This window comes from Vanellus vanellus (assembly GCF_965231255.1).
Source record: "Vanellus vanellus genome assembly, chromosome: 3".
NCBI lineage: Eukaryota > Metazoa > Chordata > Aves > Charadriiformes > Charadriidae > Vanellus > Vanellus vanellus.
The window spans coordinates 79,974,983-79,993,679 of record NC_138907.1 but is presented as its reverse complement, the minus strand read 5'-3'; the positions used below and the strand labels follow the sequence as shown (position 1 = coordinate 79,993,679).

The window sequence follows — 18,697 nt, the reverse complement described above, 5'->3', positions numbered from 1 at the left end:
TCTTGCTGTGGGGAGAAAGTAGAGGTTACCATGTCCTGCCTTTCCTTCCAGTGTGTCTTTCCTGTGGTTCCCCAAGTTCATTGGTCTTCCCCTTTAGTAGCCAGCCATGGCTGGCCCAGAGCTTTTATGTCAGGTTATGGGAACCCCAGGAGGGAGTTTGGCTGGCATTTTTCTGCTTTTGGGGAGCATGTAGGAAAGGGGAAGTTACTCTTCCTGAAGGTGTCTAGAGCAGCTTGGGGAAAGAAAAGATGAGAAACAATCAGGTCCTTGATTCCCTACTCTGGGTCGTGCTACAGCAGGCTCAGTGCTGCTGAGCTTCAGGTGCCTCCTGGCTCCTCTAACCAAAGGCACATTAGGCCAGCTGGGAACAGCAGGAATATAATATATTATATAATATATTTCAGTGAATATGAAATGAGGCACTGAAGCCAGATGAGGTACTGACCTTAGGATCGGGTAGGGGGATTTCCTTCCTTACTCTGCCAGCAGAGTGCAAAAGGAAGTCACTTTGAACAGGTCAGGGAATTTGCTCTAAAGTATTGATTATGGTTTCTCAGCCCTTTTCATAACCTGATCAGCCCCAGTGTTGCAAAAGCCTCTGTGTATTTTCTGTAACAACAGATAATTGTCTACAACATCCCTCTAATATCATTCACAAGTTATGTTAACTGCGTTGACTTCAGAGGCCAGTATGTTAAAGTCCTCTTGCAAAGAGGCAGACACATTATTTGGTGCTCAGTGGTGCAATTCGGTCATTTCTGGCTGCAGTCTCATTTTTGTGAGGTGCAGTGTGCTTTTCTGATGGCATACACATTGGGGAGGAAGGGCTGGAGGGACGGCTTCGTGCTTTTCTTGTCCTGGTCAGAGCAGGATGCACCGCAGGTGGAGTAAACGGGGAGAACAGTACTCTCCTTTCCCAGCCACCTGACACCTTCTGGTATCTCACACCACAGCTGGAAGCCTACTAGGCAACCAGCCATAGTCTTGTGGGTTTTTCACTACCTCTGTTACATCGTGTGTTGCAGGTTTTCATCAGCAAATGTCTGACGTTGCTGCGTCATGGCACATCATAGTGAGATACTATCTTCTACATCACGAGCACTGCACAGATGGGTCTTGGCATGTAACAATTTGCAAACTTCTCCTTACTTCTCAGACTGAGGAGTCTGCTGTGGACTGTCTACTCAAAACTCCTCTTGCTTCCATTTTCATCTTAAAGGCACAAAATAGGTCAAGACAGGGAAATTTGACCAATTTTTCAGAAAGTGATGATCAGTAACAAAAATTATGCAGGCACAGGTTGCCTGGGTTTGATAGGAAAGAAATTATGACCTGACTGTTGATGAAGTCAGTGATGATTATATGTGTGATTAAGAACCACTGGGGCAGGGTCTGAGGCTGCAAGGGAGGGAGAATCTGAGACTTTTTGATGAATATTTGGGGGAATGAACCTGAGATAATGTATGATGTGCTGCACAGGACAGAGTTGGGGCTTGGTTTCACTCAAGTACCGACAGATCAGGATTTTAAGAAGGGTGGTGGGAGAATCAGGGCGTAGAATGGACCTGCTGCTGCTGCTAACAACCATTAAAAAAATACAAAGCCAGCTGCTCTTAGAGCAGAGCTTGATCCTTTCAGTGCCTTTAACAGCACAGTATATATTCAGAGGAGGGGAATTCATGAGGCCCTATGGACCTACACCATGGCATTACACAAAAATGCAAACCCAAACAATGGGTGGCCTCAGCGGTTCCATCTGGCTCACCATTAACAAGGTTAAAGTAAAGTGGGTTTCCTTGGCTGTGTCACACACAATTTACACTTCAGATGCTTTAACTTTGGAGCCAGACCAGAGGGAGCACTGCTCTAAACGCACGTGGCAAGGGTCTCCTAACATGTGTGGTAAATGCATTTGGTATTGATGCTCTCTGAAAGATAGAGTAGTAGCATTTAGATAATTCGTAAGTACTATTTGGAAAGTGCAGATTTTTTGGCTAAATCATTTACAAAAAAAAATAATTCCTGTCAACAAATTAGAATTATAGTCAAATATTGTTTACTCAGAATATTTTAAGGACATCACAATATTAATGACTGGATTAAGCTAACAGACAAAATTACTAGAGGCCTGAGAAATGTTACCACCAGCATTTCTGGTACTGTAACCTGAAAACTCCAATGCGCTTTTAAGCTAAAAGGGATGTTGATGCATGGAAATGTATTCTGTTGTAAAGCATTCTGCTTTCAGAGCCACCAAAATACTTAGGTAATAGCATAGTTAACCATGGCAAATAATGACATTTTAGATGTAGAGAGTCAGTGATATATCAACAGGTATACTGGCTTGTTAATTTCTATGCCATGGAGTGTAATAGAGCATTGGAATTAGCACAGCATTTTGCAGAAACCATGCTCTTTGTCTCAGCTTTGAGATGGTTCAAGGGAACCCCACTGTCCTATAGGCTCTTCTGTTCTTGAAAAACAATTCAGTTATTATTGAATGAATGTCAAAGTTGATAATTCAGTTGTGAAGCTGTTTTATGATCTCTAAGACAACCATTTTAGCAGTTAACTCTGTGGTAAAGATCTAAGGTAATTTCCAGAGAGATAATACATCTGTTGTTGCTGCAGAGGTGTTCAAGGCAATCCACAGAGCAGGGCGAGTGTTACACAGAACAAGTATGAGCCATCTCATCTGCCTTTGACCCCAAATCGTGGGTTCAATAACAGAGCAGAACTTCATACTCCTCCTGAAGTTAAACAACTAAACTTGTGTACCATAAAACCAGCAAACATTGTTGACTTCACGATGTCAGGGGTCTCGCATAGGAAGGCCCTGTGCAAGCAGCCCGCCATGCCGAGCTTCCTCCTTGGTGGGCTATGTGGTACCACTGTGACAGGGCACCCTTCCTCTGGAGCATGCTGCTGAAAGGTTGGCTTCAGCCTTGACAGCATTGAACAGCCCTTGCAGTTGCGTTGCACCTTCCAGGCTTTGCCAGCAGGTGAGTCAGTGTCACTGGTGGTGAACGGTGTCCACCTCAGCTACGTGCCATTAAAAGAGGGGTTGGTGTGGATAGCCCTGTGCTTGTTTATCCCTCCCTCTCCTCTGTTGTCCAACTCTCTGACCCATCCTTATGGCCCCTCTGTGCTGCCTTTTCATATCCCTTACAAAGACAGGAATATCCTTAAATGTTACACTTTAGTTTCTGACTGTATGCAGCAGTCCTGTAATCATAGCCATGATTATTGTAAGATGCCATTTGACAGGCATGTCAAAGTTGCCAAGCATCTCTCAAGGGCTTCCTGTCCCCTGCATGTGACATAATTACAGGGAAAGTAAATGGAGCTGAGAAGTCGTCTCATGACTAATTGGTCACACACCATTGACGTTCCCTTCTCCCTTTTTAGCTAGCAGACTGCTCTCTGTCCATGAGCAACAGCTTTTCACTCAAGCCCTATCTTCACAATAGCCTCAGAAAGAAAATAGTCAGAGAGCTATTCTTGCCGAGTCCTGACAGGTGCAATGACTCCACACCAAGCATTGCAGTGGAAGGAAAATGAAGAAAGAATAATGCAGCTAGGCAGAACCTTTGAAGGAGGTAGAAGGCAAATTGTCCAGCTGCAGATAGCACTTGCATGAGCATAAGGTGGGAAGTGACCTGGCTATGCTGTGCTATGTGTGAGTCAAGGGAGAGTTCACAAAAAAAAGGATTAGTTAACCTGAAATCGGGATGATTGATTTTATGGGGAATATGTAAAAGAATGGTGTAAAAACATACTTAGAGGAGGGAAAATATGCATCTCTGTGTGCTGTACTTATTGTATATTTAACTGAAAGCGCACTTTGCAGCCAACTCAGCTGCTTTTTTGTCAGTTAAGTTCTTTTCCAGCTCATTGTCTTTAACTGAAAAGGAATTCAGCTGCAACCACCCAGTTTACAAAACTAAGTTCAACATCTGCATCCTGTGCCTGGACTTCCTATGACTGATTCTTTCGTCAATCCTTCACATACACACTCCTACTGGTGCAGATTAGATAAATGAAATATTATGATTGACATATTCATGAACCCGGGTGGAAATCCAGTATCGATTTGTGTAAAAGCCATGTGTGTGCTGTGACCAGGGGTAAGTCCCAGAAACAGGGAGCAGTTCCTCTGGCAAGAGCGTTTGAGGACAATGGGAATCTCACTGCTTAATCTCCTCCCTCTCGCCTCCTGCCAGTGTTTATCACACCCACGGTTGTGCCAATGCAATGGTTTATGATTTTGCCTCAAAACTGGAGGTGTGATGTGAACCAAGCTAAACAAACACTACAAACTGAAAAAAGTAGATGAGTTAACTGAAAACTACTGCTGTTGAGAATTGGCTAGCAATTTTAGTTACTGCATGGATCATCCTCAGGAGTTTTTGAAAGCAGATCATATGTCTTTGGAAGTATTCTTCTTGAAAAGAGGGCTGTTTACTGGAGGATTATCTTCCATTTATTTTTGCATTACCAAAGAAAAGCTATGAATGAAATGCAAAGTAGTTGAGCTGGAGTCCTGGTCACTGCTTACGGTTCTGGATGGGTTGCAGCACTCGAGCAGGATCCCTGGCAATTCCCTGCATCCTGCCTGGTACAGCATACCGTTGCTGGCTTGTTTCACAGTGCCGAGTGTGAAAACAGAAGGGCACCCCAGGAGCTGTCACTGATGCTGCCAAGACAGCAAGCAGCGGTGGCACTCGCTGTGCAAAGCTTTGCAGGAAACTGGGATGAAAGCTGAGCACAGTAGTTTGTTGAAGACATTCTGGTTGAGGCTTTTGCCCCGTGTAGAAAGTGCGTGTTTTCCACATCTGATTCTCATTTTTGTGCTTCCTGCCAACAGAGAATGAAAAAGACACGTGGAGAGTTTTTCTGCATTTGTGTGAAGTCTAATTAAGCTCTTGATAGCCCTCATTTTCTATGTAATGTTTGGGTTGTAGACATAAGTGAAGTGACTTTTTACAACTTGTCTATGACTTTTCATCACAATAGTTGGACAGCAGTGAAATAGCCGTAACAAAGACAACAATTTCAAAATCAGGTGTTTTATGCATTGTCCAGGATGTGCTTGATTCCTGCTCTAGTTCAGTGAATGCTAATCAATTTGTGGCCTGATCACCATATGGTTCTACACTGTTGTACCATAACATTTTTTTTTCTTGCTTTACCAGTTAAAATTCTGAGGGGTACAGACTCAGATCCTCTAAGCTATGAGAATCTTGCTTGCCTCTGAAGTCAGTGGGACTGAGGCATTTAAATACCAGTAAACATTTGCTTATCCACGACAGGGTCACACAGGCTGCCTATGACAGAGAAAGAGGTGATGCCATGCTCTCCATCACCAGCTTCTGAGCCTGAGAAGGATGAGACTTTTCATAAGGGAAATTTGTGGACTGTGCTTGAGGTCCAGACTCCTGGGTGGTGGACACAGTCTCCCTCCACTCTGTGGTTACTTGAAATTGGGTATTTCCAAGTATTTTGGATATTTAGAAGTTTTATAAGAAGGAAGGCCAAAAGGATCTTGATTTAGGAGGAAGGCTTTGTGGCCTTCCAGGTTTTCAAGAGTGAGACTGGTTTAATAAACAATTGGTTTGTTCTGGAAGTATCCAGGAATAGTGTGGGAGGCGTCAGACTTAAAGGTCTGGTCCCTTTTCTTCTATGGCTAAAACTTTTCAGGTATTACTATTTTCAACCACACAGAAGATGTTGGGTTCCTAAATTTAATGTTTGGGTGGTGCCAAGAGTCTCAAAACCTGAATTTACTTGCTTTCTGTGTCTTGCATCGCTTAGCATTTCTACTGGACAGCCAGCAACTCCATGCTCTAGCTTTTATCTAAGCTCCACAAAATTATCCTGGAGTCCTGAGTCCTCCCCTTCACCTGTATGGCACAAGCCAGTGAGCACACTTTAACCTACACAAAAGGTCCCTGAGGGTTCACCACATACCTCGCTCAGTGTGAAAGTCTTCCTTCAGTTGGGAGGTTGCACTATCTCCAGATGGTCATTGTTCAGCCTTTTGAAGAAGGATTAGTAGATTGTAGGTAAGAGACAGGGGTTCCTCATCTTCACTCTCTGGGGAACAGAAGTCATTGACCAACTCCAGGAAGATAACACCCAGTGGTGGAAGCAGCACCACGAGGTGTCGGAGGAGGCTGGGCCTGAAGTGGGCAGGCAGCAATGGAGGCTCTGGGCAGTACAGAGAGAAGAGTTCAGCTACAAAGCATGCGGCAGCTCCTAAAACCAGTGTTGTATTTTTTACAATGGTGCAGTAATACAGATACATAACACTTCACCCGATGCAATTTGTTATTGGACAGATTGAAGGTTGTGACACCCGTATGCCACCCCTCAGGAGTAGCTGTGAGGAGGAGGCGTTCACGCAAATGGAGGACACTGACTGGGGGATAGAGGCCCTCCTCCAGCTTGATGCTGAGCAGGCAGGCTCCCTCTCTCTGCCTGCCAGGGAACTCCCTGCTCCCTCTACCAAGCAATGGGCATTTATCCAGAATGGAAAAAAAAATAGATCCAGTTCTCTGTCTAGCTGTGAGTTCAAATCCACTGCCCCAGCTGGTTCAGCTGTGAGATTTTAAGGTCTTGTGGCGGAACGCTCCTCTCAGTTTTTCCCGTGGAAGATCTATCATTGGAACTGCTCAGTGAATAGTAAGAATTGTCTCCATAACCTTGTATGGCAAATAATCACTAAAACAGGAAGAAACTGGGTTTCAGTCAGGGCTAATGAATACCAGTGGATTCCTATGAATTTGGCATGCTATATGTTCCATTTGTAGCCATTGCAGGATGTCCCAGTCACCTTTCCATGTCTTCTAACCTGCCCTCAGAGCCTGGGATCAGAGGAGAGCAGACAGGCTACCAGCACAACTGAGTAATCCTTTATTTTGCCCGAAGTTGGGATTTGCACTCTGAAACGGAAGAACTCGTAACCATTTCCCCTGCAGAAATTCAGTACCTCGCTGGCCTGTGTGTACTTCGCATAAACAGGCTGCAGACACATAAATGCCATCTTCTACCCCAACCAGAGGTCTGATTCATCACTAGCAACTTCAGGGCTTGCATTAAAAATGTGTTGCCCTTTCTGCCTTCATGTGCTTCCAGTCGTTAAGTACAGTTTTCCGACCTTGCAGTCAGTGCTACTGGATAACTGGAAGGTTGTTTGGTTTAGAGTATAGATGAACTGTTAAGGCACAGACACGATGCTGGCATTTAATCACTCTTCCGGTTTGTGACTGCTTTCAAAATTGTAAATTCAGGGCTTCCATAATTGAAGTTGTGGCTTGGGTATGAATTTCTGATCAAAACTACAGATAGCTGGTTGTGCTGTGCTTGGTGAGCATATATCCATGGCGTTTTCTTTCGCCAGTGCACTCGGTGTCCAACTTGTAATCTGCTGTCCCCTTCCATTGATCACGACTGGGGTGCCCTTATCTAAATTGTTCTTTGCTTTCAAACATGAGTCTAGGGTTCCTGTTTTATTTACATCTCCTGATGCAGAGTTCATTAGTCATGCCAGGAAAATTGATCCTTGGCCTATAAACATCCTTACTTTTGAAATCATTCATTCACTCTTTCAGCCTGAAAGGCTGAGCATAAATGGGCAGAAGAATCAAACAGATCACTCTTCTACTTTGGCCATAATTCTTTGGTTTTCTTTTTTCAACTTCATGATTTATGCTGTGTTATGCTTTCAAGTGCAAACACAGATTTACAGGTAGAAGTGAGGGGCTTCAGCCTGCACTGTTGCATTGCCTCGCAGCTTGTGTCAGCCTGACCTCTGCAACCAGCCTTGGCTGCTGCAATGTGACTTTTCAGTATTCATACACAGTGGAAAATTATTTTCTGAGTTACACTATTAATGGAGAATAAACTCAGTGAAATCATCAAAATTGCTCTGGATTTACACCCATGTGATTGAGAGCAGAATTAAGACCATTAAGATGCTCTGTTTCTGGGATGATGAAATATTTTTAAAAGGTTTTATTAACCTCATTGTTACAATTTTACTGGAGTGATATCAGTCACAACCAAGAGGGATAAAGTGATCTAGTTTACTACACATAGTGAAATGATTTCAGTTATGTTTCACTATTTTTAGCTGTACACAGAATTAACAGAATTCAGAGAAGTATTAAACTCAAACCTATGCATGAGATTTGCCACCCTGAGGCCAAACTAAGAAAAAGGAAACGCCAAATTTTGAATTAACAACGTTGTTTTATGTGCACAAATACAGTTTTTATTTTCATGTACACAGCTATAGAGAGAATTAACAAACAAGATAAATCTGGTGGTGAGATAGAGCAGAACAGTAGAAAATGGCATTATTTCACTTTTAATTCTCAGGGATCAAGCAGTGTGGGACAACAGAAATACCTGCCTCAGGTGGAAATTAAAAGCTTTAACACATGAAGCTTAATCCTGTTGCAGCTGAAATCCTCTTTTCACGCTTTACTGTTGCTTCTGCATTTTGATGTGAAAAGTTTCAAAACTTTTTTTTTTCTTAAAGATGTTGAAAGCCTCTTAAAAATGTTATAGAAAATGCTGAACATAGCCATTTAGTAATAATGTTAATATATGGAGCTAGTCCATTTTAGACATCTTAAGATACAAGTTTGGAAAAGTGAATTAGAAACTGTTTTCTTTCTCAGTCAGTGCATCAGAGTGATGCAGATTTCCCATACCAGTAAAATGTGGCTATAGAGCATTTGAATGGCTTAATTGTTCTTGCAAGTTTCATTTGAACTTACAGGTGCTATTTCAAGGAAAACCAACCACAATGTTTGATGTCCTTTTGTTACACAGTTGGGACAGGAAGCCCTGCATGTATTTCATGTGACACAACCTACTCTATCAATTCCTTAAGTTCTAGAAGGAACCGCTATAGAGGTAGCTGGCATGGCCTCCTCATAGCGAGTGTGTCAGACAGTAACCGTCCCTTTATTTCTGAAGAATGAAATGAAGATGTGAGTTGCTGATCAAATCGTGCAATCCTTAACACTTGTGAAGCCTGCATTCATGCAAGTCATCTAATTCAGCAAATGTAATAGGAGAATCTAGTTCAATGCTAGGATCTAAGTTAGTCTGTACTCCTGTCACCAGATATTTCTGACACTGTGTGCATGATACCTATTTATAAGGGATACCTAAAGTCATATGACTCTAAACTGGTATTTGGGGAAGAAGAATAGGTTATAAACTTGCAGAGCAGCCGCCTTCCTCCTCCTCTTCCTCTACCACTGCCTGCTTCAGTGCACCAAACTACTGCCAGGATGCCATTTGCTGTTTCCTGCTGTTGTGAGGAGTTGGTGTTACTTGTATTTGCTGCTAACCTTAGTGATAAAACAAGGAACAAAAGGGAAATGGCAATTTTTAACAACTAATTGCCAGTTACCTAGTACCCTTTTATCTTGTCTGTGGATTAGCTGATCAGTGGATGTAGAAACCCTGAAACCGGCTCTGCTGAGATGCAGATAAGGTCAGGCATGCCTCTTAGCTCATGAACAGCACCTCACTGACCCAGAAAGAGCTGAGCCGGTTTTATGCAGCGTGCATCCTTATCCACATGGCCAGGAGGCTCAAGCCACCTCTGTGAAGACTTCTAGTGTTACTGAACTATGCTTCAGTAAACAGGGGCTCCAAGGAGCAGTTTCAAACGCAGCCAGCCAAGGTCTACTTAGTTCTGGCCACCCCGATGCCTGCCCAGCTCTGTGCCCCAGCTAACTTTGGCAACAAGCTGCAAACATGGGTACACACTGCAACGATACCCAGAGCAAATCATTATGGCCTTTCCACCAATGTGAACTGTGGAAAATACCTACTGTTTTTAAAAGTACTGCATACATAGCTGTTTAAATTTAAATTTTTTTTTTTTCATTATTATTATTCCCACAGAAATTAAGGGTTACAAGGGAAGATTGTGGTTGAGAATATTTGAGTGTGTGGTTTCATAATGCAAAAAGATTAACAGTAGCAGACTTACTCGAAATCATGGTATAACATTTCATGTTTGAAATGCGTGATATACGATTGTTTAAAACACAACTTGCTTAAACCATCACTGATCTTGTATCTGCTTTATCTGTGTGGGTTAAAGCCATTAAAATACACACATTCTTTCCACACTATATTGATACTATTGGAGCAAACCCATATTTCATGTTATTTAGAAAAAAAGACTTCGCTTTCTAAATTGTTATTACAGGAGTTCTTAACTCTCAATATAAAGAAAACCTTTTTGTTGTAACAAACGAAAGTACATCCAAAGCATTTCTCCATGAGGAACCATTTCATAAGGATTTTTATGTGATCACGTGAAAAATAATTTTCTTCCATGCCTGTAAAGAGGGCTGAGTGGATAGCAGCGATAAGGTTTCACAGTAAGGAAGAAAGAATGGAAACGACATTGTGGAGGTTATTTTTTAAGAGCTGCTGTCTGTGTAGTTCTTTCCATTTTTGTGGAGAAAAAGATTGCATTTTGTGCATTTTGAACCACCTTTCTGTTTCATTGTTGTTCTTGGTTCTCAAAAAAAAAATCCACCTTCCAGTAAAATCGTATTAGTAGATTTTAAACAAATTCATTTCCTCACAAACCTAAGCTAAATTGTATCCCGACAGGCCTGATTTATCAGGCAAATGCACCACGTTGTTTGTCAGCTTCTTTGTTGGGGGGGGAGGGGGAGGGGAAACCCAAGCAACAAAAGACCGTAACCTATTGATATTACTTCTGTGATACACCAGGGAAAATAGATTGATTTAGAACTAACCACAGAAAACTAGTCGATCTGATGAGTTTACAACGGAGCGTTTTTATTTATTTATTTGTAACAAGAGTAAACACCATCAGTATTCTACCCTGTGTTATTGCAAGCCTTGCAGACAGTGGGTTTGTGTCAGCGCGCTGGGGCTATCTGTAAGATGAAAGAAGGCAAGCTTAAAAAAATTGAGGGACCTTGTTTTTCTCACAAAATTGAAAGTCTCCTATCTCTGGTACGTTATCGTGTTGCAGGATTTGGAGGAGAAATAGATAGATGAGCATTTTTCTTTTATTTCATCTTATTTCTTTAGGAGGTTATCTCTTTTTAGAAGATGACATTTCTGTTAATCTCAAAAAGCTAGTAAAGCACAGGAAATTTTCAAACTGAATTCTACTGAAGAACAACAGCCTGCAATTAACTTTCCCAGCATGGCGCCTCTGCACAGTGTTTTGTGTGAACGAGGGGTTCAGGGTAGCAAATACGGGATCAGCACAAATCTACATGTGCCCCTGATATGCTGCTTTCTGAATTGATAATACACCATTTTCCAACATACTTGGCTAAAAATAATTACAGTTTTAAAATTAAACTGATTTTTTTTTTTTTTGGTGGATTGATAAATGAGGGTGCTAGTGAAGTTTTCTGCCTTACTGTGACCCTGCTTGCTGGACACACCATAAATACTCTGATGAAGATGCTAAATGCTCTGTTCTCTAGTTTGTTTAACAAGGTAATTTCACTTGACCTTAAATGATCTTTTTCAGTATTATTTCAGTATTAAGTATTTTGAATACTAATACCTTATTAGACTATTTTCAGTTACCTGTATTCTCTCCTGCATTCAACTACTGCTTAGGAATTAAAGGTTAATGAACAAAACGGCATAAAACCCAGCAATGTGCATGTGAGAAGAAACATTTCAGCAATTTTCCTCTTGGAGGGTGCAGGCAAAGCATGTAGGTTCAGTGCACCTTGTCTGTGTCTCGTTGACTCACTGATGGGTTTTCATCCTTTAAAAACAAAAAGCTGGGCCACGTTTCTGTGGATTAATTCCCTGCTGGGCGCGGGGAGCCAGGCAGCCGCGGGACACAGTCGGCAGCAAGGCAGCGCAGCCATGCACCACGGCGAGGCTCCCTCCCGCGCGCCATGATTTTTTTAAAAACACAGGCTGGCTTTATTACTCCTGGGATTTAAAGCTGCTTAAAAGGTTCAGGGAGGGCAGAGCGGGGAGAAATCTCCCAAAACAATGCGCTGCGAGGGAATCCTCTGATAAAAGTGGTGGAGGAAGGAGTGAAATGCCAGAGGAGCTGATGTCTGGTGAGGGGCTGCCGGCGGGCGCTGGCCACTGCTCGGGGTGCACGGGGGTCCTCACCACCTCCCGCTTCTTCCCTGCCACCCGCTGCCGCTGCTCATGCCCTCCTGCAGCTTATTGCCCTGGCAGCTGACCAAAGTTGTTTATTTTCCAGGGACAGTTGCTGACTTTTTCAGTTGCAGCCACTGCAGCCTCATATTTAGTTTCAGCGTTTCTTGCTCAGAAAGGTCCGCATGTGCTATCTGTTTTAAGGCATAAGGGGTAATGCCTTATTTCAAACTGTTTTTTCACTTTTAAGCTTCGGCTTCTCAGCAAGAAGGTTTTTCATATTCTACCTGTATTAAGTAAAAGTGATAAGTCCTTTTATAATACAGTAACATAGGAGAGGTGCCCGTTTAGCAGCAATCACCTGTGATGCTGTCAAGTTTTTTGAGTGTTGCTGTGACAGATTTGATATCCAGGATCTGGTTACTGGGATATTTAAGTAATCTATTAAAATATACTTGTATTTATCTCAAAGGCAGTTTGCAATTAGCAGATCCTCAACAGTCCGGAAGCCTCTTTCAATACTGCGGAGGTGTTGGAGGTGTTTTTCACTTGTCCCAGGCGGTGCCTGAACAAGCACAGGCCTCCCTGAGCTGTTCTACGTGTTCACATCCACCAGCCAGAAGTGTTCCCTTGCACCGCCCCACAGCCTGATTTTCAAGACAAGTCACTGAAGCCCTCGAAGAATAAAATGTCTTAGTTTGGTCTAAGATCCATATTTCTGTTAGATCATGGGTAGTTTAACCTCCTTTACAGCAAAATGGGGTAGTTCAAGCGATCTGCTGCGTGTTCTATCTGTAGGAGCTGGCCTTTCTTTAGGTATGTTGTGAAAGTAATTACTAAAAAAACCCAGCACATTTAGGTACAATTTTAAACATTTCCTTTATGCTTTAACTGCTTAGTCGGCATTCAGTGCATTGTAAAAACTACTAATTTGCACGTGCTGTTAGAATACCATGCCATTTTTCAAGGCATTTACATTGCTAGATGGAGCATTGTTAGCCAAGATGCAGTTTTTTGTTGTCTGATAGCATTCAAAAAGGAGAAATGAAAGAGTTGGTGTAGGGAATATCCTGGTGAATTATTTTAGTCTTCCTCTGACTATACCCCCTTTCTTCCCTTTGCTATTCCTGTTAGATATTAAATACCCCCACCCCCCAAGAAAAAGTCAGTCGTCAGGGTAATTTTAAAGCTTTTTCTCTCAACAGATGATAGTGTGGAGCCACACAAATGATCCTCTACTTGTCATATATATTGGATTATCATCTAAATCATATTATAAAGCAGCATGAAGAAGCAAGCAGTTGTGCGTACCCTCCTTAATGCTTAGCTCAGCTGAGCTGTTGTTGTGGTGAAGGTATTTGCAAGGCAGGGGTATTGTCATTTTAAAAGGGATAGGGCTAGGGGTGTGCTTCCTAAGTAAGAGCCGACTGCTGGGACAAGGAAAAAAGCTAAAGAGTAGAGAATATTTTATTTTGCATTTGCATTTGGTTGTGAAATTGAGTACTTCTAATGAATTTCAGTCACAGCTTATTGCAGTGAATACAACGTAGTTTATGTTGGAATCTGAATGCTTTTTGCTTGTTTTTCCTTTAATATGTATAGCTCTATACAATCACAAATCCGTAGTGAAGGAGAATTTAGAATTGTTTTTAACATTGTTCTATGCTCTCTTTCTTTGTTACTGTTTTCTTGAGAATATTGAAATGCAATTCTGTACAAGTTCCTCAAGGTGTTTCTTTATTAAAAGGTTAATTGTTTTTCTATCAAAAAAATCACCCTAATTCACCTTCCTGTCAGTGTTGTTGTGAAGAAAGGATTCCCTGTTAGGATAATTGTCATCTCTTTATTTACTCTGTTGCGTTATTTTTTGAGTCTGAAGCTAACTAGTAAATCATAGGAGCCTACTGGGGAAAAAGACAGTCCTATTTTAACAAATCCTTCTTGTGGTTGCTTCTTTATAAGGGTTACTTCTTGCATAATTGCACTTTTAAGGGCTTTTTGTGGTTTATTCATCTCATGGTGTAATTCACATATAAACTTTTATGTTGTGTTTAAGTTAACATACATTTTTTCCATGGTGCTTCTGAAGTGAAGAAATACTTGGTGTGGTTGTACTAATCTAGAGTTTCTGAGAACATACTCAGATGAGAATTTGCTAATTTTCTTAGCAGGAGCCATCTTGTATGTTTATGTATATAGTGATGTGGATGTATAAGCTCGTGTGTGCATAGCATATACTATCAGGTTGTTGTGTAAGTATATACAGCAGAGAAGAGCAAAGAGTTGAAGCGTTTTGGACAAAGGGGTTAATGCTGTACCTTAATGCACATGGATGGTGCCATGTGGTATCGTTTGTGAGCTCTGAGGTGTCTGTCCATTTCTATTTTGGTGTAAAGCCCTTGAGAGGGGAGGCATTTCAGAGCAGGGTGTGATCTGTTCTCCTGGTAAGAGTGATTGACAAGGAATGAATAAATAGTTAAAAGAGCTGAATAAATACCACCCTCCTGTTTAAGTCCAGGCACACCCCGTCTGGCACATATATATTCTAATGCGACACTTAAGCCAAATGCTTGAGTTGGTTGGTAACAAAAAACATTCCTGAAAAGCCAAATCATAGTTTAATCACAACTGCTTCTGACAGAGTTTTCTTTTAAGGTGACATTTCGGAGGTGATTTGAATAAATACAGGGAATTATAATATTTTGCAAATAGGATGTATTGATAAATATATATGCAAAAAGCGACGGAGGCCTCTTGAGTGGAAGCAGGGGCCCTGACAGCAGGTTCTTGGTCAATTGGTGAGGTGAAATGGTTCACTGAATTGGATAACACAGTGCATACCACAGTGACTGATTAAATTGATTTGTCCATGGCTACCGCCTACCCTGCTACCGAGGCCCTTTAACCTATTTTCAAACTTTTTTCTCTTTTAAACCACTCTAAATAAATGTAATATTACAGGAAGGAAGCAAATGCATTCACAGCCATAAAATTCTGTATTCTGAATTAAGATAAGATGCATGATTTCCAGAATGTCTGCACACTCCTATGTTACACTGTATTATACTATACTTAGTCCAGTAACAAGTACACTGCTAGAAACTGATGAAGGAGGTAATAATAAACATCATTCTTTAATATAACTTGAATTATAATAAATATCATATTTGTAATTCTTAGATGTATTTATTGGAGAGGGAGAAAGTTAAACACTTAAGAGGTTTTGTTGTTGCTGTTCGTTTGTTTTTCTAATTGCAAATTTTACTTCCTTATTATTTTATCGGGAAGGTGTTTGGAAGGCTTGTTGGGGAAACATATCTGGATGCCAGTTAAGAAAACTAAATACTGCTGTTAAGTGAGGGTTGCTAATTTGAAAATATCCGCAATGATTTGGGAAAAAGTAGTCAGATGGATATTGTTTAATAACTGTAAAACTTTTTTTTTTAATTATAGGGAAAAAAAGCTTGATGTTTTGGTCTTAGATCAAGATGTTTGTATTCTACAATATATTTAGTATGTCCTTGCTACGGAAATCAATATTAAATCACAATGGAGCTTGTAAATGTTATTTTCTTCTTGATTCAAAGGAAGCTTTATATTCTGTGTCTCTTCATGGGTTATTCTGTAGTAGATGCAGACAGACTAGTGTAAACATACTCTTCAAATTCCACTGAAAAATCACATAAAACTTCGGTGCATTGGTGACATAAGAATGGAACGAGTTCACCTATTGCAGTTGTCATAGAAGTGCAGAGTTCAGTATAGTGGGTTTGGGTTTTTTGTTTCTTTTTCATTTTTAGGGAAGATAAGACAATTTAATTACAATGTTTTCTGAAAGGTTAATGAAGTTCTGTTCATCAAACTTCTCTAAATTATAGGTCAGTCTTGTAGGACATGTCAGCATGCCATGGCCAATTTATGTGAGTTTTTTTTCATTTGTCTGTTAAAATAAGAATATGGTTAGTATCTTGTTAATAGTGAAGAAGAGATATGAAGAGAGAAGTGCTGAGGAACTGTTTCTCAGAGTGATTTTGTGAACTGTTAACAGCCATTTCACAATCTCTCTAAAAATTACGCAGGTTTTATCAATTGCATTTCTTTAGAAGGTAAAGTAAATTCTGTAGGTGAGACTCCAGCTGCACATACAGCTTTGCATGGACTAAACTTCTTGGTTTTGTATAGACAAGTAGCGACCACTAAATACTAGCTGAAACAGTGCCTTGTTACTTTCCAGGAATCTGAAAATTGAAAATATTTTGATATGGGCTCAAGCCAGAATACATTGCACTATTTTGTACATACAGTTAGTTATAGCTACAGTCTTCAGTTGACTCCACCAGGTCTAAGTATTTGTGCAATTGTTTTATAAATTAGTTCGTGATGGTTAAGGGAAAGAAAAAAAAAAAGTCACTACTGGTTTAGTTCTCTCCAGTAGTGTGTTAGATTATCATAAATTAAATTTCTATGCATTCAGTGCAAGTTTTATAAAACAAAGAAACAGAAACCACAGAAAATTCACAAAATAGAAAGCCGAGTGGTGAACATGACTGGCATGGGGTCACCATGCCAGAGGTCTATAATCGTGTGTTAGAACAATGTAATCCAAGGACGGGCGTTCCTGGAGCGTGTTACAAAGCAAAAGGATTCGGTAAGGAGTGGCTGGAGGTTTCTCAGGACTCCCCTGGCTAGCGAGGATAATGGAAGAGCATTTGTGGATTTCAGCCATCGGGAGGAGGCACTCTGCGCCCCTCGGCTCCGGGGCAGCCCTCTCCGGGCACCCGCGACACCGCCACCTGCTCGCGGTTGGGGAATTTCGAGAGAAAACAAACCATCCCTGTTTTTACGACTCTTGCCGGGGCTTTATTTATTTTCTTTTGAATTGGAACTGTAAATGCCATTACGAACCCTCTGCAACATCAGCGTTGTAACAGCGTGCGCCCCCCATCCCCGCTCGCCGTGCCTTGGCTGAGCCGGCGGCGGCGGCGGCGCCCTGCCGGGCCCTGGGCCAGAGCCTGGCGACTGACGGGGCACCGCGTCCCTCCTCCACTTCTGGGTTTCCCTGGCTGAAAGCAGCGTGTCCGTTCGGACGCGGTTACCTCCGAGGCCGTGTCTCCTCTCTGCGCTTCTCTTTACGGCCCCGACCCGGCGGCGGGCAGAGCGAAGCCGCCTCAAGGAGAGGGGACCGGCGCTGGTGACTGCCTCCTCCCCCCCCCGCCTTCCTCCCCCCGCTTTGCCGTGTTCGTCCTGTCAGGCGTTAAACACCGGTACTCGCAGGAGTTTAATGCTATAAAGACCTGGGTAGATACCGGAGATGTTCGCGGCGGCGGGATGCTTGAATATCGGGTGCCCTCTAGTGGGGCCGGGGCCGGGGCCGGGGCGGCCCTTTGGGCAGAGCCGAGCCGAGCCGAGCCGAGCCGGCAGGAGCGGTCCCCGGTAGAAGGTTTCCGGACTCAGTCAAGCACGAGGTGGTTTTTGGCACCAGTGCGACAAAGGGGCAGCCTCCCAGTGATCTAAAAAGCAAAACTCAAATGTACCTCAGCCTGTGGCAGTGGGATATCAGTGCAGAAACCCTCACTGTTTCACCAGCAGACCTTGTGCAACACTCGCACTGAGCTTACCTGACATAGAAAATTCGTACTGTTTGGCACTGCGTTTTATAACTGACCGTCTCTCTTTGTTTTTAGATGCTACAACTGTGGTGGCCTCGACCACCACGCTAAAGAATGTAGTCTACCTCCACAGCCAAAGAAGTGCCATTACTGTCAGAGCATCATGCATATGGTGGCTAACTGCCCCCATAAAACTGTTTCGCAGCAGCCCACTAGTTCTCAGGGAAGACACGAAGCTGAACCACAGCCTTCCACTTCTGCTTTCCCAAGAGAAGGGGGAGGAACGCACGGCTACTCGTCTCCATCGTACTCTCAGGAAGGCAGGTCGGAGATTTCAGAGCGCTCGGGCAGGTCACCACAGGAAGCTTCGTCGAGTAAGTTGTCGGCGTCACCCGAAGAACCGAGCAGAAAGGGGCCTTCTGTTCAGAAAAGGAAAAAAACTTAAAGCATTTGTCATAACTTTCCATTTTCTTTATCCTCTTGGGATGTCTACCTCATGCAAGTACAGGGGAAATAATTTCATTATCAGTAGCTGACCTGGAATTTTAACTACTGTTGAGGAACTGTGAATTTTTTTTCTTTGATAGACAAATCACTCCAAGCAAAATACATTTGAGCAGGGTGCATTATGTTTTACCTTCTGTATGTGTGTGTATGAGTGTGCACGCGCGCGCGTGTGTGTGTGTGTATGTGTACATATCTATAAATATATATTTTTTCCGTCAGGCCACTCTCCAGCTCCCACAAGACATTACTGTGATGCAATAGGCACAGTATCCACAAACGTTTCCGAACCTATTCCTATAACGTATTTCCAAACATGTTAAAAAAAAACAAACAAGAAAACCCAAGAAATCTCACTCAAAAAAACCCAAACTACACACAGAACTGAGATCAAGACTGTTACTTCTCTTGTGAACCAAAGGATACTTTCA

At 42.2% G+C, this 18,697-nt stretch overlaps 1 protein-coding gene across 3 annotated transcripts in view; it reads left to right on the top strand.

Moving 5' to 3' along the window:
* LIN28B (lin-28 homolog B) overlaps window positions 1-18,207 on the top strand; it is a gene marked incomplete at both ends in the record, with an annotated part of 87,939 nt that extends 69,732 nt beyond the window's left edge. For all 3 annotated transcript variants that reach the window (XM_082481243.1, XM_082481241.1, XM_082481242.1), the window contains one exon: window positions 17,838-18,207. In XM_082481243.1, coding sequence (XP_082337369.1) covers window positions 17,838-18,207 — 370 coding nt within the window. The remainder of the gene's footprint in view (window positions 1-17,837) is intronic.
* Window positions 18,208-18,697: the final 490 nt, after the last annotated feature.